The sequence below is a fragment of the Molothrus aeneus genome, chromosome 7 (assembly GCF_037042795.1).
Source record: "Molothrus aeneus isolate 106 chromosome 7, BPBGC_Maene_1.0, whole genome shotgun sequence".
Classification (NCBI taxonomy): Eukaryota; Metazoa; Chordata; class Aves; order Passeriformes; family Icteridae; genus Molothrus; species Molothrus aeneus.
The window spans coordinates 11,216,716-11,239,457 of record NC_089652.1 but is presented as its reverse complement, the minus strand read 5'-3'; the positions used below and the strand labels follow the sequence as shown (position 1 = coordinate 11,239,457).

The window sequence follows — 22,742 nt, the reverse complement described above, 5'->3', positions numbered from 1 at the left end:
TCCACACTGGAGACTTTCATCTATCCTTAATTTGATGCCTGGTAGAAACATTTTTTCCTGTGGATATTTGTGTTCATTTGATGGTAATTATGACCTTTAAACATTAAAAAAAAAAATACCCAGCCAACAGTCTCCATGCACAAAGAGTGTGACTGACCACAATGTCAGTTTCCACATATCTCCTCAAGACCCGGAGGGGGCAATCCCACCTGAATCACAGCTCCTGGTTAACTGCAATCACCTTGCTAAGAGATATCAAGCTAGAATCAGTTACCAAAAAAGGTACACCTGGGTTTGCTAACTCCCCCAGCCTGCTGGATTGCAGGCAGTCACTTGCACACATTCTGCCTGTGGTCAAACACTAAATACCAAAGCAGGCTTTCCAGAAACACAGGATCATCTTCTGCTTGCCCTAGGGGCCATGTGCCTCGAAGCAACTCCAAGCCAACCTCAAGCAGTTTGCAAACCTCAGCCAGTCTCATGGGAGTCAGCATTTTTGGTTTACTCTGATGACAATTCAATTCTGCATTCTGTCGCTTCCAAAATGCTTCAGCTGATCTGACAAAGGTGCCCTGCCACATCATCAGCTGCCTGTGGGTGTTCACCTCTAGTTGGTTTTCTTGGCCAGCGCATCAAATCCCTCAGAGTAACTCTGTTTCCACACCACAGTCTAATGGCACTCCTAAAACAGTGCTGCCACCCTCTCCCTCAGGAGCTGGGACAACACACTGCTTGCCTTGGCAAGGCAGTGGGAAGCTGGGATGGGTCTCACTAGGAATCAGCAGTTTGTGTGGATAACCAGTTACTTAAAGACAACATACCAACAAAATGTAGTCACAGCATCAGCAGGTGAAATTACAGCTTGGCTTTGGTAGGAGCTGAGCCCCCTCATGCTGTGGTTGATCCGAGCCTCCTAAAAACAGCTTCACCAGGCAATCTCTGAGGAAGCAGCCCCATAGAGAGCTGCCACCTGCCCAGGGCAGCCCCACACATCCCAGAGAAGGGTCCCTGGGGCCACTGGCTGGGTGCCCACCAGCCCCGGCCCAAAAGCATTTCCTTCTTGCTGCTCAGATTCCATAAAAACTGGAGTCCATCAAGGAGCACAAAGAAAAGGAGCAAACTAGATGTCCAAGGGGGAGTTGGTGGCACAGCTCAGCTCTAGTTGTGCTGCCCTGGCTTTGGAAACACCTTGTGCAGGGAGGCTGCTGCAAACCAGCAAAGCACAGCAGAGTCAGGGCTGGTGAATCCTGAAGGCAGAGTACATCAACACCAGCAAGCAATGGACTTGCCAATACTGGTATGTTCTTCAATGCTTTGTTTTTGCCCCTCCAGCACACTCACCTTCCACCTTGGGAGGACCCAGCAATGAAGCACAGCAGCAGCCCCTCCTCTGCCCTGTTTGCCATGTGCAGGAGGCAGCAGCAGCACTTGGCTTCTCCCCCACACAGGGCACGCTCATGCTGCAACTGCAAAGCTCCCCTCTCCATCCATCAGCACCAAAAATAATCACAGCAGCTCCTGCTGTCCAAACCATAACTTCTATCTTGTTTTTGATTGCATTATGTGCAGCTGGTTCACCAGACACTATCTGAGGAAGCACACAAATAATTCATCTCTAGCCTCCATTCTCCCCATATGTGCTTCCAAACAAGCCAAATTAATCTTCTTTCTCCCACCTCAGTAAACCACAGTCAGGGATGAGACAAATTCCTATTGCACCTCCAGCCCTCACTGAGGTCTCTGCAAACTTCTGCTGGTGCAAACCAACCTCACTGGTTACCAAACTGCTCCCTGGCCAAGCAGCCCTTTTCTGCCACTGCAGGGGGCTGATGGCTCCTCCTGGGCTCTCATCCAGTGCTCCTCCATGCATAGCCCCACACCCAGCAGCCCCACACTCAACATGCCACCTCCTCTCCAAGCACACTTTTGGCCTGAAGTATCACATTTGCTTCCCAATTCTACTATATTCATGTCTTTCTACATGAATGAGTCTCTGCTGTGAAACTTAACAGGGAAAAAACTTCTAACATCATCAATAACTCAAACTTGCCTTTGGAATCATTCATTTTTCTTCCAGTTCCCAGAGGAGGGTGGTGTGGACTGTGCACAGCAAACAGCTGTCAAACACAACACTGTCTCCTGCTCAAGATTTGTCTGCTGAGAATTTGTTGTCTGCATGTTTTCTTGGAATTACTCCATGAGTATTTTCTGCAAAAGCAATTTATTCATAAAGTGTTTCAAATAATCAGGAAGAGTGTAACATCCTCATTTAAAACATGACCTGCTTGATCAGGGGCATGTTCACACAGCACTCTCTGTTGCAGAGAAACAGCTGGTGAGACAGAACTTGCACCACATTTCTGACTGGGTCAGTCACATCTTGGTGACTGAACTCACAAAGCCCTCAATATCACTTCAAAAAGGAAACATTTTTTCAGGGACTTGCTATGGAAAGCAAATGCAAGACTGCTCAGCCTGAGACTGTGCAAAGGCAACCTGCCAGGACCGTGCCAGAACAGTCTCAAAGAGCACTTGGGCTTTGGACCCGTGAAACACCTCCCAGCAGTGCTCCCCAGCTGCCCTTTGCTTGGTGTGCCAATCTGGAGACAGCTTCACTGGTACAATGTTATGGTAATGATGGATTTTCATGCCTGCCTAGGGCAGGGAGAGGGGCCAAAAAGAACCAAAACCAAATCCTGGTTTATAGAATGTGTACTTCACCTACTGCTGCTGAGATATGAGCTAGGGCCACCATGCTCAGCCCCACAGCAAATGGTGGAGACCTGAAGACACTGCTCCTGTGACCCCCTCACCTTTTTTTTGTGAAGCTCCTGAGTTAGTCCCCTGCCTGAGGCTGCTGTCTAACCCTGTAGGAGTGGGACTAATGCCAAGGAGGCTATGACCTAATGTTTTTGACTGAACAGAGAGATGGGAGAGATGGCAAATCCTACAGGAAAGCGCTCTCTCTATGCATGCAATTATCTGATAATCTATTTTGGGAGATGAATCTCAGAAAGAGGAACAAAACTTTCACCTTCTTTGCACTGGGAAGCTGCATTATCCCTTTAAAAAAAGGGAACTAAATACATGAAAAATGATACAGAAAGCAGTGGAACAGCATAGTGCTCTAAGTCACACTGAATTCAGGAAAGGGAGGGGAAAGGGGTCAAGTCCTGCTGGTCATGTCAGCACATGAAATTTGGTAAAAACTACTCCTGCTGATTTAAGACTAATCAGGCGTGTGAACAGCTGGACTAATTCAGCTTCTTCCCATGCTTCATGGCTGGATTCCTTCATGCATGTATATAAGCAGCAAAATCCAAGTGAGACCTCTGCATCCATCTTTTTCTCATGGCCCCCAGTGTCCCCCTCACATGTACAGGTCACACTGCAGCCCTGTGCCCCATGCTGGGGCCTCTCTGAGCTGCCTGCCCCATCCCTGCTTGGGAAACATGCAGGAATTTAACACCTGTGAGGTGGCTGCCCCTCTGCCACACTTGACCAAGGTGCAGTTTGGTAGGGTCAGACACACAAGCATGTGGACAAGACATCCCTGACCCCTGGAGGAACCAAGGCCCTTAGGAGTGGTGATTGTGTGGTGGCTCAGCCCTTCCCACACATGCTGCCTCACCTGTGCTCACCAGCAGTGGAAGGATTTGGCAGACACTGGTGTTACAGTGCCTGGTTGTCCTCCTGAGAGCAAGAGCAAAGTCAAAGGTTTTCCAGAAATGTGTAATTAATCTATGCCTGGGAAGGAAAACATCATCAGTCTTATCTTACAGTTGAGAGAATGATAGAGAGAAAACAAATACTGTAAAGATGGAGGACTCAGTGGCAGAGAGAACTCAGGTAGATTCACTCCTGTGCTCCCTTCTGACAGACAGCTCCCCACACCAGTCCCTGAGAGCTTCTCTGATTTCCAACTGTTCAACTACGCTGTAAGCAACTGCAAATGCCTGTAGCACTTTCGTGACTAACTCCCACAGAGGTGATACAGATAATACCCACCCATTCATGTGGGGCATCAGGCAAATCACACCAGCAGAGGGCCCAGAGAAGGCTGTTGTTCCACTGCAAGAAGCCAGGCACACCATGAAACACTTCCCAAAAAGGCCAGGCACTCAGTCCCCTGTGTGTGTTTGTTGCTGATTCTGGATATGATTTTTCCATGTGTTCGCCCTCAAGGCTGAATTTTTATAACACCAACTGGCACTTGATCATTCACTTCCATTCCCAGTGATTTCAAAGGAACTCAGAGGAAGTGAGATGAGCTTTTGCTGCCAGCCCCTCTCTTGGTGCAGGAGGAAGCTGGAGCTGCTCCAGCTGTGGGGTTCTGGGTGCCAGCACCATGAATAGTCCCAACTGCCCAGGGCAATGCAGGGTGCCCCAAATTCTCTGCTCCTGTATCTTGGTACAGAATGCATGACCGTGGCACAGGACATGACATGAATGCTAAACATGGTATGAAAGCTGTGTGTGCATGCTATGGGATTTCCATCCAGCCACTTTGGGTTCTCCAAATGATCCAGAGTGAGAGCCATGTAGTACCCCCTCTACATGTGAGCACAGAAAGAAAGCCCTTCTCTCTGTAATTTCATGTTCATTTGTTCCTGACATCAGTGAAGGTATTTTGCCAGCAGTTCCCGTACAGACATTAGGACAGCCTTTTAGATTGAGGAAATCAAGATATTTCTAGACTTAAATGAAGCACCAAGAGGTAAGCCACTCACCCTTCTTGAAGCAACCTCTCCCTTCTGAGAGGGATGCTTTGCAAAGGCTGATCCTTTGCAGCTGATGATGCTGGGGTAACTGTTTCCATCATCCCTAACTGTAAGTAGTGAAGGCCAAGTGTTGTTTTTGTTATGTACAAACATAACCCGAGAGGGCAAAGCGCAAACATGCACACTTACACCACTGATGTGGCTTTATGCCTTGCCTGAAACACAAAAGACATTTCTCCAGACCTCAGAGAAGTCTGAACACACACTCATAATCTAATGGAGAGATAAACAGAGCATTTAAGGCTGGATCTGAACAAGTATTGCAAATTTTACTGAAATGCTATTTAAGGCACCTGAGTTATAACCTTTGCAATAACACAGCTGCGGTTAGAGCAGGACCTTCTCTCAAGCAACTTACCCACTCTAATGCACCTTTATCCAGGTTCATGTAAAATCACTGCAAAATCATGGGTCAAAGTTGTTTCATAGCTTTACTCTCTCAGTAATGTGCAACATGAACATAATAGTGTTATTAAGAAGTCAAAAATAACTTAACACAATAGCTATATAAGATTTTTCCAATGATCAAACTTTCAGCAATTACTTTTTGTTAAGTTCAGAAAATTAGCGTATTTGTTAATCAAATTAATTTAAAAAGTAGCTTTTAAAAATAAAAGCAATGCTTTAAATAAATATAGTCTTTTTATAACCATAAAACACTTAGTCCTGTTAAAGATAACACAAATATTCCACTCAAGCACAGTACTTAAACAATTGAAATGAATGTTGTGAGCACACGTGGGCTGGACATCGGGAGGGACGAGGATGCTCCAGGACATTCTGTGTCTCCTTTCCACAGCAGCACAAAGAGGCAGGCAATTCTCAGAACTTCCCCAAACACATGACATGTGTTAGGATATTTGTAGCTGCTGCACAAAAATGCTGGCACCCTGTTTTTCCCCAAGCTATTTCTCTACACTACACCTGCAGCAGTTCTTCAGCCCTGCTTTTAAATCTCTAGCATAGCATGATTTTAACCACAAAAACATTTGGCCAGAGCCTGCTTGTTTCATCCAGCTGGCTCCAACATCTACTCAGAAGGTGGCAAGCAAGGCCTGACCTCTCACACATTTTGCACTAAAGCTCACATTTTGTGAAATCTGAAAAACCTTCCTTTTAATACTGGCACCACTGGCTGTTTCAGAACAGCCTGAAGGTCACCTTCAGCGTTCATGACCACCAAAGGGTATTCACAGCTCTTCCCATAATTACAGGGCTGACTAGCTATGGTCATTACTACTCAAGTTAATGCCTATCAGCAAAGACTGTAGCTCTCTTGCAGATCTACAAGGTAGCAATGTTTTTGCTGGAATAAACTAAATTAGCTAGTTCTTACGTTAGTATGTGTTGCCTGGGTGTACCCTGAAGAGCAGTTTGCTAAATTCAGCAAAAAATACACCTCAAATCTACTGCTAATCTACTTAGCAACTCTGATCATTTCATATCCTGTTTACTTGGCTGTAATTGTTCACTAAAAATCACCTTCAGGGTCTGCAGCAAACCACCAGCTTTGTCCTCACAAAAACAGCTGTCAGTGAAATTTGTTGTGGTTTGTCTGTTTAAACAGCATAACAGTAATATAACCTATAAGTAAAATGATAAAAGCTGGAGAGTAAAGTAAAGCCCAAAACTGATACAAGTGCTCTCAATTTGTTTTGATCTTCAGAATGAATAAGCCTATTCAAAGATGACAAAGGAATAAATTAGCAAATGGCTAATGTAATGCATGAAAGGGTGTCTACAGGATTTGCATGTGCGCACACACACGCGCACTTGCATACAGACAGCTTGACTTCATTAGAAATCTCACTACCAGAGTTTAACTTGGATAAATTAACTGCATTAAAATACTGACATTGTGAGGATTTTAATACTATCACACCCGTAGAGGGCACTCCTGTGTGAATTTTTAAATGCTTTAAAAAAATAGTTTAGACTTATTGAAATCTGTGACAAATGTGGCAGCTCTGCCTCTCCTCACAGCCTCCCATTCTCATCTCCAGTATCCTTCTCCTGTATTGCCTCCAGGCACCGTTTTGCCTTGGCATCTGCCTGCCCACTCCCAGTTTTGCTCAGTCCGCACGACAGGCACGCCAGCTGGATCTGCTTCATGTTCTCCAGGGCTTCGTTCTTGGCGTTCTTCAGGAGATCTCCTTGGCCCTGGGGATGCACAGACATGCAGGAGAGAGTCAGGGATTGCACACATCGCTCAGGACCAAAAGCAGCAATACTGCTCCTGTGTCCCTACAGGTCCCAGGTCCCGTCTCAAACCATCTCTGCCCCCTGGAAATGGGACTGAAGGCCCTCCTGCAGCTTGGTGCCAGCACAGTGAGGAAGGCAGCAGCCAGCACTGGACAGGGTGGGACAGGCACCAGAGTCCTCCCACTCCATGTCACCAGTCTTGGGAGGTAATTTCAGCCTGAACAGAAGGAGGCTGCAGGAGAAGGCATTTCCTCTTCCACAGTCAACAGTAAGGTCCTGGCGGGGCCAGGGCAGTGATGGTACATGGCACCCCTCTCCCCAGGGCACTGCTCCCTCCCTGCTCCCTGGCATCACATCCCCCATGGCAATGGCTGCGTGTTCCCAGCCAGGGGCCCCTTAGGAGCTGAGAGACCCTGATAACCCACCCCTCCTTCCACCTGGATTTGAGACCCAGCCTTGGGCCCTCCTTGAGCAGAGTAGGCCAAGTTGTGCCCATATGAAACACATCATCCCATAGCACTCCAGTGAACCCTTCTGAACCATTTTGTTTGGGAACTTCAAGAAGGCAAATGGGAATGAGACTTCATGAACACACTGCTTCTGTATCTTCTCAGAGCCTGTAAACGTGAGGTGACTAACAGGAGATCAATCCAATTTGTAACAGTCAGGAAAACTGTGTTACATGAAATTTGTATTAAGGAGTTGGGGTTCAGAAATGGCAAAATTAATATTTATGCAATATTGATATCTCAAGTGGCGTGAAGGGACAAGGTTCTGGAGCTACAGGATACAAATAAATAAAAGCCAGGAGATGCATCTGGTTATTAAAACCTCAGTATCAGTAAGAACTCGAGCTCCTCTTCTCCTAATGTCACCCCAAGCACAGCTTGAAGTACATCACATGCTGCAGCTGGTTACATTCATGAGGAATACCTCCACTGACTGAAATGTCACACTCAGATCCCTGCCACCCAGCCTGACCACCTGCACCATCACAGGTGGTGGGCCTCACGGGACACAAGAGACACTTCAGCAGGACCTTGGGCTCACTGGAGGGGTGACAGATCACTTGCCTCTCCTTGGGTTCTCCAAGCCAATCAGATGTGTTGGATGAGTCACAGTGTGACACCTTCCAGCAGTAGGAGCATCTCTGCTCTCCCTTTCCCCAGCGCTAAGAGGAAGGATTTATCCTACACTGATGAGCACAGCTTCCTTTTTGCCAGTGCCTGGCACTGGACTCACAGGGTCTGAACCCCTGTACACAATGTTCACAACCAAGAAACAATGGTGGCTTGCAAGGCTGCAGCACTGATAAACACCACGTGGGACACCACGTCATCCAGGGACGACAGCCTGTGCCTGAGAACACGATTGCCTCATCTCCTGGTGTCACAAATTTGTCCCTGCTGAGCGATGCAAATCACCATCCAGATGCTGGGAATACAACTCAGTGTGAGAATAACAAAAAGCACTGGGACTGTGTGAGCAGCTCTGTGCTATTTGCTGTGAAGCTCTTTTGAAGGGATTTGTGTCTCAGCAGCATGACAGTTCTGGGAATACACAGACAAAGAGCTTGGGATCCAGTCAGCAGGCACAATGTGAAAAACAAAACAAGAATAAATTATGCAGCAGATATTTTTCATAGCTCTGAATTTACTTCTATGTCAGAGGTTTTGCTTATGGTTAAAGACAGTAGGCAGGAATTCAAGAGCTCCAGGGCTGCCTGGAGCACCCAGCCCACCTTGGTGTCCCTCCCTGTCTGCAAATGGCACAGGAATAGTGGCAGTGTGTAGTGACAGAGACAACACCAGCACATAAAGTACATATCATTAACAACATGATAATGTCATCAGAAAGGGTCCTCAATGTATCTCCTCAACACATCTTCCATTTCTTCAAACTGCACAAATGCAGTTTTAAATAGTTTGGGTTTAGGATGAAATACTCCTGGCTGCTACTTTTTATGCACACAGGACCAAAGACACTAAAGACTTCACTATCAAACAGAGAAAAATCAGTGTGACCATGCTTTGCAGCCTTAACTTCTCCAAGCCAAAACCTGGCACTCTGTGTGCACATCCAAGAACAGAAAAATCCCCTCAGTGCAAGAAGCAACCCCTTTCCAGGGTGAGGTCAAAGCTTGGAAATGTTCCTCAGGGTGGCCCACCAACTGTGTGTTTGTCCAGGCACTGAGACACACCTAGACTGGTGCTATCTGGGATTAGATGCACTGCCTGGGGGACAGCAGCCCAAGTCTGCCCTGCCAAGACTCTCACCTGCAGTCTGCAGAAGCCAAGGGCCTTCACACCCCACGTGAAAGTGCCAAACCACCCACTGTCCCTTATACATATTCTGATTTCACATTTGAGTAAACAGGCAATTCAGATTACAGATTCTGTCTGAGGCAATGCACAACATGTCTTTGGGTTCCAAGAAGAAACACACGCCTCCTGAGCATACTTCCAATATTTTGAAGACATTCTTATTTTACAGTGATCTAAAAACAGAAATGGACTTATCAAAATAGTGCAATTCCATTCATGTACAGATCAATTGATTTATGTCTTAGTCTCCTTGTGATTTTTATTTTTAAACAGCTGGTTCATTTGAGCAACACGAAGAAGCAAAAATTTTGAATCATCTGTCATGAGGAAATTAACGACAAACTAGCCCTCTCTGACAGAGCTGTCATAATTCTAGAGACACCATTAAAAAAAAATCTGTGTGCAATGCTCCGTTTGAAGAGCCATCTGTTTGCTTTGAAAACTGGCTGTGAGCATAATCCACTTAAGAAGAATGTCAGCAAAATTGTGTCAACACCTTAACAAACTAAATACTGGATGGAAGCTAGAGTAAACTTTACAAGCATGATTACATTGAAATAACCTTCACAGACCAGTCATTGTGAGCATCTCTGTGCACAGAACCATCCTGCTCACTCTCACAAACAAGGATAGACCATGACAATCCACCTCAGCATCTATCCATCTATCTGCCTTCAGCTACTGGTATCATCAGCCTTTCTGAAAATAGTAACTCATGAGAAAGTTTAAATTCAGCATTTGGCAGGACAGTGAATTAAGCCAGAAGAGACTAACCAAGTGTTCTAACAAAAACTGATAAAGGGGCCATTTTCATGTAGCCTTAGGGAATGTTAAAAGTCAGGTTTCATACACCTAACTGCAGAGCCTCAGCACAAATTAACATTACATGACAAATAATGCAGCTTTTCAAGGAACTGCAAGATTCTAAGCCTTTACCTTGGCAGGTTTATATTGCTTAGAAAACCCTTAACCTGACATGGTTTTAAACATTGTTCAGTTCCTGTGACAAGCCATGAAAGGCATTAAGAAGCACAAGTAGCTCTAGGCAGATACTGGCAATGGCTACAGATGGGACAAATTCGATGTAGTTGTAGGTTCAGTTGTTTTTTTTCAAATCAAATACCAAAGTTTTTGAGTCAAGATGACAGCTCTAAATCCAACAGCAACCCACTCTGGGGCTGGGGAAATGAAAGCTGAGTTTGGTCAGTGGCACCACTTTGTGTTCAACTTCACAATATTATTTATTTTATATACTTTGCATGCATATTTCTGCAAAAATATAAATACTTGGGCATGTACACTAATAATTACTGTTTCTGTGCTTTCTAGGAAGCACCCTGCAACACAGAGGCCAGGCTGTGGGCACCCCCAGCACCAGGGCCCCATTAAGGCACTGGCAGCACCCACAGCCTCTGTGTTGGCAGCTCCCACAGCAGCACCAGGGGCTGCAGGAGGACCCTGAAGGCCAAGAGTGGGCCCATGCAGGAGTGACTGCAGTGCCAGGTGCCCCACACGAGCACCTTGCACTACTCCTGGTGAAGCAGAAAATCCCACTGAGCAATGGGAATGCCTTCCTGGCATTCCAAACTGGCTGTGTTTCCAGGGAGGCTGAAGCAGTAGCTGTGAAAGCCATTTTCTAATCTGCTGCTTGCTAAAGCAGACAGTAGCTTATCTCCTGAGCAGACACATTCTCTGACAGCACATTATGGGAGCTTTTCTCTCCAATCCTCAAGGGCTGAGTAAATACAAACAAATAACAGAGGCTTTAACACCCATCCCACATCATGCTCGTGATATTACTGTTATTTTTTAACTTATTCTCAAAGAGTCAAGCTCTTTCATTACTATTTAATCACAAAGTAAAATCTCCAGAGGATGCTAGTGTATGCCAGCGGGTGGCTGAAAAAGCCAGACACACTCAAATGAAACAGCCACTCCACATTTCAGAGGCAACAGGCACAGCAACAGCACTGACAATCTGTGCCAAGGGACTCCAAATGCTGGAGAGCTGCTCTCACATTGGGATACTCTGTGTGGAGGCAGCATTTACTGCAAGGGGTGCATTTTCAAAGTGTCATAGTAGGACTAATTGTGTTTAATATTAATAAGGAGGCACACAATTAAATGATTGCATATGGCTTTGAAAATGTAATCTTGGGTAGGAAATCATTAATGAAAAGGTCATGTTATGTTAAACTTATTACAAAAAGCAGATATTTTTCCATGTGTCCTTCAAAGCTAAATGTGGGAACAATTGATTTGAATTTGATTATGATACATTCACATTTCAGAACAGACTTCTCCAAAAACATAGTGTTGCTGAATCAATGCAGACTGTAAAAACCCACCCTTCTCATTATTACTGCAGATAGTTTGTCAACAGCTTTGCTTTATTGTCTGTGACAGAAATCATAATGCACATCCTGGCATGAAAAATTACTGTACACAAAGATTAGACACAAAGCTATAATCACTTCTCACACACTGAAAATAAAGGATTTCAAAAATGAGTTACACCACAGAAAAACCAGGGTCCAAATGTAACTTGCCAATTTATCTTTAAACCCTTGCTCAGCAGAAATTCACTTCCTAACAGGAAAATAAAAAGGCCACAAATATAAAAGATGGCACTTAAATGGCATTCCTTGTGCTATTGGTGTATCATTTAAGGTCTGGGTTTTGGACACAGCTGCTCACTTACCCATTGTAAACCAAATGCAAGAGCTTGTTTCTACCTGGCTGAAACCAGCAACAGCTTTGACACTGAGTAAATCAGGTGATCAGACCCAGTGCTCGCTGGGCCCTGAGTCATCACATTTTGCAGGATGTGCTGGTGATTTCAGACATCAAACTGAGCATCTCATTTTGGTATATCAGCATGTTACTGACAGCCAGAGATCTCCTCTCCCATTTCCCAAAGTAGGGTCAAGCAAAAATTTGCAAGAAGGAAACAATTGGGAATCAATTATATCACACAGAGAACAGATCTGAGGTGTACAGAAAAGAAAACATCCACCTAGGGAAAGGCAGTTCCCATTACATATAAAGTGCTAAACCTCTGTAAGCAAGAGCAGCAAAGCGTAACTGCTGTGGAATAGATTATTGTGTGCAGTTTTGACACAAGGTTACATGATGAAAACCAAATGAAATTATCTAAGGTTGTGCCAAGCACCAAGGTCAGAGCTCTAGGGCTGATCTCCTCAATGCACTGTAGCCAGCAGCTGAGACACCTAGGAGAACAAGGCTGAGGATGATGACAAAGAGGAGGAGATGGATCATTTACAGGAACAATCGCCTACTAATTCTGCATCTAACCCAAATTATTCCTCATATTATCTTTTCTCCATTTACTTCATGAATCAGCCATATGGATGCTGGCTCCAGGCTTTCCTGCCTCTCTATTGCACAGGGAGCTGAGTGGGTAGAAACCCAAGCTCCTTTTCCCAGGAAAAGCATTGGGAAGCACAAACCAGCCCTGACTGCTCTGTATATCTCAACTGTTTTACTCCTTACTCAGGGAAAAACATCCCATTTGGACCTGATATTTGCACGAGTCTGGAAGACAAAACCACACCTGCAAGAAGCACTCAAGGCCTTGAGGGCACTCACTGCCTCACCAAGACACTCAGCCCCAAGGTGACACATCCCAGCAGCCTCCTGCCAGCAAGCACCTAACTTAAGGACAACTGCAGGGACAAGAGCTAAGGAGCAACCATCTCTGCCAGCACCATTTACAAGGCACAGTCTCTTTTTCAGTGCAGCCAGTTGTAAGGGAGAGAGGACACCACCAGCATTACTCCAGGTGGCTGGGAAAATTCACAAGTCAACTCCAAAACAATCTGGTTCCATATAAAAGCAGAAAGGTCTTTTAGTAGTTCTAGGGAAAGAGGGCAGGAATCTTGGATTATGGCACCATTCAGCCATGGCTTGCCCTAAGACCCAGCAGGATCCAGGGGATCAGCCTGGTCTTCTTTGAGACACAGATCTCTCTAGGTGTTCAGATACCACAGCAAAGGGACACAGAGGAAGTTAATAAAAATTAATAAATACATGACAATAAATAGAATGAATAAATAAATAAATAACGAGCAAAGGAAACAGAAATTACAACAGCCCTAGCTTGTAACACAAACGAAATGTTCACCTCACGTGTGGCTCGGATGCCATTACACACCATGGGCTGCACACACCCAGTGGATATGTGACTGCACGTGGGTAGTCTGACCCAGGGACGGGGCCTGATGCTAACCATGTAAATGTGGTGTGTTCAAAACAATATTCATGTTACCTGAAAACCAGCTCCATCTGATTTTAATTTTATTTAAACTCCCGAACTAGACCAATCTGACAGTTGCTCAGTATTAGGCCATCCCACGCAAAACCCAAAACTTTTACGCTAATTCAATTCTCCATTCACATCTCACCCCAAAGGTCTGCACTGGGGAGGATGACCTAAAGGGATTTCCAGAGCTGTTCTGCATGACCCTGGTTAGTTTTCTAGGAGGCTGGCGACAGTTCATTGCACAGCCAAGCAGTAAACCCAAAGCACGTGGCATGACATAAATGGTTGGGAAGAGGGAACACCATCTGTCTCTGCTGGGATGGCACTCCCTTAAAAAACACCCAAACCATTTTTTGCCTTCTTTTCCAGCTGTTGGAAAGGTGCAATTAAAATCTAAATGGTTGTGCTGGATACCAAGAGACAGCCCCCACTCTACCACACTGGGCAAGGCTCCCCAGTTATTACAGAAGTGCCAGTCCACCACTTTTATGTTCCCAAATTATGTGACACAGCCAAATACAGCCTCAGGAGCAGCCTGGGAGATGGAACTGAACAAACAAGGAGAACCTCAATGGGAACAGTCAGGCAACTCCCAAAGAAGCAAATACTTAGAAAACCTTCTGATTCTGGCTGCTGGCCTTGCCAGCAGGAGGATATCACTGCTTTGTGCAGCCATGGCAACTTAGGAAAGAGGGTCTATATTTGTAATTCTCTTACAGGATTTGCCTAACAAGACAAAGGCGAAGGACATACGTGGCCAGCTTGCTCTCAAACTCAGTTGAGTGCCCCCCCCAACCCTTGATCAAAGCCTGACAAGGAATTAACACCAAGCATTTGTTTGAACACCTAAGTGGCGAAAGCACTCATGCTACAGTCTTCCCTACTGATCTTTAAAAAGAGCTCTTCACTGAAATCCAGGGGCTCTTGCAAATCAATTGCACTGTATGGCTGCTAATTTATTCCTTTGAGCAGACATTTTATGTATATAAAAAAGTGGGCTTTTATTTTTGTTTTTTAAATAAATGCCTATGCTTCTGTCTCACATGGGCATTTAAATTAAATTATGTTATATCAGGCTGTCAAAAGCAATGAATGCGAACATTGACTGTAACTGTGCTGCAGCAGGAATTTGCTTTCAGAAATAATGCCATTAATTTGATGTTAGCCATGTGCTGAGCAGTTCAGCTGCCTGTGTCTCTCAGGCACTATGTCAGGCAGACAGTTTGCAAGCACAGCCACAAATGTACAGACTCTTGCTGTCAACCCCTCCATGCTAGGAACCTGCCTTTTTTCTGGCGATAAGTTTAAAATCATAGGCTTGGCTGGAAGCCCAGGAGTGCACAACTAATACTAAGAAGAAATTTGGGCACTGTTTATTTTTGAGACAAAGCCATGACATGAAAATTGAAGCTGTATGTCCAGGCACTTATTTTTTAGTCCCCCTTTCATCACAAAACCCAATTGCTCACAGGTACCAGTACCAGCACTAACTGGTAACTCCTGTAAGGTCCAGAGAGTCCCAGAAAAACAAAACAAGGGGAATAAAGATGAGGCAGAAAGTGCACAATTTGTTTTTTGCATTTGATTTTTCTGAGTAAATAGACCAGCTGCAAAAAAGAGATGTTTTACAGCTAATGAAAGACCTGTGGAAGGCAAAAAGGCAATCCCCAAGCAAAACATTTGGCTGGCACCCCTTGCTCCCTGGTGCCCTCTCTGCTCACTCTCAGATGCACAGCACACAATTAACACCAAAATTGCAACTCTCAGGCTGCAAGCACACGATTAACACCAAAATCATGTCCTTCATCACAGGGTAGCCAGCAAAGTGTCCCTAAAGTTCATCAGAGCCTGGAAAGGATTTAGTGGCCAACTCTGAGCTGATTCTGTTTTCACTGAAGACAACATGCACCTGTGCTGGTTTGGGTTTTTGTGGAGGGAGGGAGTGTTGCAGCAATGTCACACAGTCTCTGCTCTCCTTTGAATTGCTGGAGATACCAGCTTTAAAAATACCTACAGCTGTGCTTAATGCTAACTGAAATAATCTAATCAAGACGAAATCAAATTGTGCCAGAGCAGATTGTTTGTAGACAGAGCACCTTCAGCACTGCTCCCACATGCAGCTCCTAAGGCTCTGCTCCTTTCTGCCTGCCACAAGCACCAGTGCCTTAGCAACCATGTGGTTTGCAAATGCTGCTGGTGCAGTGGCTGCTGGCCAACACCACCAGCTGACTGGGCCATGGGAATCTGCAGAAGCCGTCCAAGCTCCCTATTCCTACTCGCCCAGATGGGACAAGGCACCCCTCTCCTCCCTTCATGCTAGGAGCTGTAGGCAGCCAGTTTCTAATCAGTTCACAAGCAGTACAGGCCACAAACAACTTTATGCTGATGCAGAAAGCTTGAAGCTGAGACCAAAGCCTCCAAATCACATGAAGGTTTAAGTGCAAAAAGAAAAAAGTAGCACAAACTGCTGTCTAAGTACTAGGAGAAAACAGGTTTTTATAGGATCCCTGAGCAAATGCTCTAACTTGCTTCACCCCTGTCCAGGGATCAGTCCTGTCATTCTGGGGCCCTGCAGTCAAAGGCAGGTTTGCTGGTGAGACTGGACACTGAGCTCAGTAAAAACAGAGCTGAGCCATCCTCTCTGCTCATGTTGTGCCAGCCAGTGGTTAAAGAGGCTCCTGTGGGCTTAACAGGGCTTGTTTCCCCTGGGAGAATCCCAGCCCTGCCTTCCCAGTGCAGATGTGAAATCAAGTACAAACAGGAGCAGATAGGGTTATTTTTGTAAGCAGAACACTGACTGACCCAGCAGGCAGAGAGCTACTGAAAGGAAGCAACTGAGAGGGGAGGAGAAAATCAGCAGGGGTCAGAAACAGGCCTGGGTGGAAGTGAGAAATCTGTTCCTGTTTTTTACAAGGATGGGAATTGGAACACAGCAAACTCAGTGAGCCAAGCACAAAAGTTAGTCGTGCAGGATAGGGATCGTATATTTACAAATTGCCCCAATATGTCAATGAGGGAAACTGAACAAGCATAATTTACAATCCATTACAATACCATGCCACGAGAAAATACGAGGCTTTTCAACCAAACTGAACTCAATTTTTAAGCCATTACTACAGATGGCTGTTATAATAGCTCCACAGTTACTGGGGAGGGTTGGAGAATCTGAGTTTAGACTATCCAGCATCCTTTCCTTCCAAAGGAAACTGTCCTGCTGCTGCTGGCAGCCTCCAGTCCCAGCCCATTTATACCAGACTGCTAAATTAGTCTCCTCAGGCTGTTCAACTACCACCACTACCAATGTCTGAAAAGGTAAAAAGAAGCACTTTTTTGCTTATCTGTGCCTTCCCCCTTCTCGTGGCTCAGCTCCTCCCCACTGCTACATACACCACCATCCCTAGGTCACCACCCAATGGAGTGGGAAGCCAGAGAACAGAGTGAGAACTTAGCTGCAATTATCACCTCTATTATTACTATTCAGAGCAATCACAGCCTATCAGTCAGGCTCTTCCTGCCAATACCAGACCTATGTCTTACTGTAGCACAGAGGGTACTGGAGAAAAGAGCTACTAAATATGCATTTTTAACTTACTCCTCTGACTGCTCTCATATAATCGCCTTTCTGACATCAGAAATGCCATATTTTTCTTTTTGTGATCTAAAAATAAATAGCAGCTGCCTCAGCACATGAATCACTGGTTTTGTCTCTGCTTTTCTCCTCAAATGGATCCCACCTGTACCTGGGGAAATGACCCATAAGAAAGTGTCCTTTATCTCCCGCGGGTTTCACCACCTGACACTTGAATTCATCTGACCCAGGTAAAAGAAGACTGCAGCTGTCAAAAATACAAGATTGCAGTTCCCCAACCATTGTTCCTACAGCAAAAACTCACTTCCACCCACAAGTACTTGGGCCTCCCATTTCCCTAGCTCCTATGCAAGGTTTTTGAAATGCCTGCCGCATTTAGGGCTTATGGGGTCTACCATGATCTAGGGGAGAATAACTGCAGAGCAAATGCCTGGTCTCACTGAACACCCACAACTTTCACTTAATGCAGTTTGTGGCTTTTCACTGTTCCAGCTATCCCTGCAGACCCATATTTCCAATAATCACACATGTAAACACACAAGTCTTTACTCCACAGCTCTCTACTGCTAGTGGCTCCAGACAACAAAAATGAATCAATACCACCATTGAGTTAAAGAGTATTTTACTTTAACCACAACCCTCAGAATATGTAGTGGTGTGGATGAACACTTTTCAATGTCAGGAGGCAGTAATGGAATCTAGACTGGCACAATGAAACGGGGAAGGTCATGCCAGCAAATCACTCCCTGCTGCATTCAGAGTTTGGCTCCCCTGACTCGTGTCACACTCATGCAAGTACAGAAGAAGTCAGAGGTCCTGCCTAACAATTGCACTATGAACATTCTGACATATGGAGAGAGGATTTCTATCAATGCTCGGGAGGGAGAAGGTGAGGACATGGCTTTCACACAGAGACATGCCAGCCCCCAGCTTCAACCAACACAAGGGCCAGGTACTGCTCCATTACAAAGTACATACCTGGATTTCACTGAGGCCACTGACTGTGCCAGGGAAAACCCAAACACCATCTTAGGAACTGCAGAGGAGGAAGTTCCAATGGAGCAACCAGCAGCTTTCATCACCTCCTGAGCTCCCCTGAGGAACTAGCTTAAATGAGATACCCATTCCACCCCAGGGAGCAGGTTTTGTAGATGCTGGCACCTTGTTGTGTAATTCACACAACAAAAGGGGCGGTCAGCTTGTCATAATTTCTAAACTCTGGGAAACTGTATGTTATCTGCTAACAGGAGCTGTAAGGAGCTCTAAATATACCATGAGAGTAATTTTTAGAAGATGTTGAACCTCTTATCACACACCATTCAAACACAACCATTTTAGGTGAGTACCAGTTACAGCTCCCAGGGAATGGCACAGCACAGATTTAACAATAAGCAAATGCTGGGAAAAAGCAATGTACAAGCAATTCTCTCTTACAATTAGTAAAAATCAGTGCCCTGGTCTCTCCCTGATACTCAACAAATTCAGAAAGTAGTTGTGGATGGAGACTCCCTCATGACGACCCACCATGGATGTCTTAGAAGCAGAGACCCCACTCCCTGAGGCTTTCAGTGGCATGAATAAACATGCAGGCAAGGTAGTGTGGGCTGCTGCCAGCCCAGGAAGGAAAAGGTCTCTGCAAGCCCCTCGGTGAGTGCCAGGCACCGGGGCAGTGGTCCTGCCTTGGGCACTCACCTAGTGCCACCCAAGGGCCCAGAGCAAAGGCTCCCAGCCCTGCAGCACTGCCTGAGCTGTGTGAGCAGGGCTGGCAGCTTTGCTTGGGTTACACTGCAATCCACAACACCTGACAGAGGCAGTGGGTCCTTTTCTCTTGTTCTTTGTTAGTACAGCCATTGACAGATAGAAGCAAGAAATGTGTGAATTTCTGCAGAAACTCGTGCTTTCATTACAGCCTTTTTAATTCCTCTGAACAAGGTCACATTGTCAGATTGGCACAAACTAGATTCCCAATTTCCATGTCTTCCAGGTTGTGTTAATTAACTCCAGTGCAAGTACAGCAGTGTTTGATATCCATACCTCAGATAAAAACATCCCTGTTACAGGGGAGGGAGGAGGTGGTGGCAGAAGCTGCCTAAGTTCCTGTGCCACCTGCAGTTTCTGCCTGCACTGTCTCTTCCTGAGAGTGGTCAGTAAAAACTGACCCAGTTTTTATACCCAAGCAATCCTCCTTTGGTGAGGAATCACCTACATTCATCCATCTTTCCTTCATGCCACCCCTCCTCTTCCCACTGCCTCCCCTCAATAGCACCAACTTTCCAGCACAGTTCTGCAGTTCTGCCCAAGCACATACATGCAGGAGTAGCTACTTCTCCTCAAAAGATGACAAGCTTCAAGAAACTTGTGACCCTACCTGCTGATTTTTCAAATAACCTCTTCATAGGTGATAATCTTGTTGCTGCCCAAAACAGCTTCCAGAGAACAAACTCTCTTTGTATTCCACCTGAACATTATTAATTACTTTTCAAGTTGCAGAGGCTCTGGACCCAATGAACACCCCTGCAGGAGAAGCTGGCCTTCACACCCAGGTGACAAAATCCCTGCCAGGCTGGTAGAGAACAGTGACGTGAGCAGCACAGATGGGACTCAGGCTGTGATGGGTCTGCCCCAAAGACACAAACACAGAAGTGCAAGGTCCCACACAGCCACCCCAGGGCAAAGGTGGCACAAAACACAGAGGAGTTACTCACAGGAACTGCATCTTAGTGAGGGACAGCGTTAAAGCTGTGCAAAAATTAATCTAAATCAAGGGTGGGGGTCCATGTGGTTCTCCCCCTACACTGGTATGATTTAGATTATCATCTAAACTGGGGCAATGCAGAGGGAATGGGATTTGAGGCTGAGGAGAAGAAACAGTAAAGACTGAGATGACAGTGAGGCCAAGAGAGGTAATGGAGTTAGGACAGACAACCAAGGAGAGGGCTTCGCTGAGCTGCCAGCCACACAAGAGAGCGAGCTGGGCATCTATTTTGCCTTTCAAACATCTTGACAAGCCTCCATTTGTCAAGTGACACTAAAAGTGGTTTTCTATGCACAGCACCTCAGTGTGCCAGCCCTTGGCTGGGCTCAAAGCCCATGCTGCTGAGGTGGCCCTGGCACAAGGGGTACCAGGCACAGTGACCCCACATGCTCCTGGCTCTGTCTCCCACCACAACAAAACCCATCTCACCCTGCAAGCACAGCCAGCAGCTTGGCATCAGATCCATGGCTTTTGGCAATTTGTCACATCACTCAAAATAAAAGGTATCACAAGATTGCTTGAGATCCATCTCTGGCGTATTTTAGTCAAATTCAAGAACTCAGAAAGGTATCACTCAGGGATTTTCATACCACCTTTCATTTTTTCTACTCTCTTCCTTTTGTGTCAAAGTTACTGATGTTTTGTACATATATTCAATGGCCTGTCTCACCTCCTGTATACATACATGCATGTGTGTTCGCACACATACAAACCCACCCCAATGCAACTGAAGGACTAATATTTAGACCTGAGTTTCAGAACTCTGTATTACAGTAAAAAAAAAAAAAAAAAAAGTTTATATCAAAGGAAGGCATGTCACAGTACTTGTTTTCTGGATGAACTTCAGTGACCCTCCATTTTTGGTCTGTCATACACTTGGGTCCACACTGACTGCAGGAAGGTCTTGTCCCTAAACCCACCATTGTGAAACACCTGGAGGAACAGAGCCCTGGTGCTGAAGGAAGAAGAGCAAAGTGGGAAAATTGGCAGAAACACACATTTCTGCTCAGATGACTCTGGCCATCAGCTCTTTCCCCAACAGCCAGATGGCTCCCTGGGTCTGCCAGGTATTGGGTATCACCGTGGAAAACAGTACAACCTCATACATCCATCAGCAGGAGGAACTACACAGCTTCTCATAGGCCCTTCCAGTCCTATTTTTTTACCCAAATAGGTGATAAAGGCTGGGGAAAAGAGAGAAAACTGTGTGTGCTCCCTGGAAGAGCAGAAACTAATAATTGGCTTTGGTTCTGTGTGTTGCTGGGGAGCAAGTGCTGCTCCTCACAAGCCCAGCACTGCAGGCAGTTGAGTGCAGGCCTATGTGGGTTCCTGAGCCTGGACAGATAAACACAGACTCTGCCTGATCTGAATGTCTGGACAATCATTCCTTGCCAGCCAGTGAAACACTCCTGCTGTGACATTTTTCAACAAAACCCCAGCAATAACTGAATAACTGGGGACAAAGTCTCTTCTTTTTGTCAGGCTATGCTGGGACTTCATGCCCTACAGAAACTCACAGGACCATGAAGGAGATCATCAACAGCTGTGAACCCTGGTAATCTTTGCTTTCTGCTTAGTCCCTGCTATTGCCAGCTGTTGGCACTTGAAGATTTAAGATTGTCTGGGTGGCCTTCAAGTGTATTTTAAACGCACACAAATATTAACTTGTTCTAAATCCAATTCATGTCTCAGAATTTTCCTTGGCCAAGAAAACAGAGACCTTGTCAGAAACATCATTAGGGCTTCAAAAACTCCCAGGGAACAGCCAAGTACCTGGAGAGGTCATGCTGTACTTGTTGAGACCTCTCACTCCATCCTCCCCAGAGCAATGCTCTGGCAGCATGGCTGAGGGCCAAGAATAACAGGATATTCCAGCTGATTAACTAGTACTCCTGATGGACTGGTATTACTCTCCTTTTACCCTAATACACAGTGTTGAAGCAACTTGAGAAGTTTCCATCACCAGATACAACTGACAAAATCCTCAGAGACTGGCTGTTGAAGAGTTCTGGTTCCTGCCTTTGGGCTTGGGCAAAACAAACAACAAACAGTGCATTCACCACTTATGGAGGAGGTCTTTTATCAACCAAATCAGTAGAGAACAGCACTCTGCTGTTCTCAGGTGTGTAGAAAGATCTGCCTATCCTACCTAATAATTGCATGGTTTGGTTGCCTTGGTTTACAAAATACACTGATCAAAACAGCTTGGCATGTGAAGCACAACACTTACCTCCTTATCTCATAAGTCAAGATCATTCAAAGGACTCTAAATCGCCTATCCAAGAAAAATCTTGCAACACCTCCACATACAGAAGAGCCCTGGAGCCTGTCCTGAGAGCCAGGAGCACAGGCTTTGCCCTGGAACCACCCCTGAAGCTGGGAGCCTCCACTGCATTCACCTCTGCATTCAGAAAACACAAAGGTCTGGGAATGAGTTGTGCTCCATGTGGCTCCTCCAGACTCTTTCTCAGATTCAATAAAGAAAAACCTAACTACCTCTTCCCTCATCTTTCCGTCTTCTTTTAAATTAACTGCTTCCAAGTAAGCAGGTTGGTATTTACAGGACTAAATGGATGTTGACCTCAATGCCCTCTTCACCTTGTCTCTAGCACTCTCAGAAAGCCAGCTGGTTTTTATCAATTTTCTCCTTTTTGTCCTTCAGTTCATGTGTAAGAGACCAAGCTGATCTAGTCACTATGTGAATCATTAGAGCAGCTCTGTATTTCCTCATTTTTGTAAAATCTGCCACTCAATCACAAACTGACTGGCTCAGATAATCTCTGCTCTAGCTGAGCATGTCTTGGCATAA

At 45.5% G+C, this 22,742-nt stretch overlaps 1 protein-coding gene across 1 annotated transcript in view; it reads right to left on the bottom strand.

Moving 5' to 3' along the window:
- Positions 1-5,193: 5,193 nt before the first annotated feature.
- PLCL1 (phospholipase C like 1 (inactive)) overlaps positions 5,194-22,742 on the bottom strand; it is a 179,976-nt gene continuing 162,427 nt past the window's right edge. Inside the window, exon 6 of the mRNA XM_066553557.1 lies at positions 5,194-6,941. Within this exon, the coding sequence (XP_066409654.1) occupies positions 6,759-6,941 (183 nt within the window). The 3' untranslated portion in view covers positions 5,194-6,758. The remainder of the gene's footprint in view (positions 6,942-22,742) is intronic.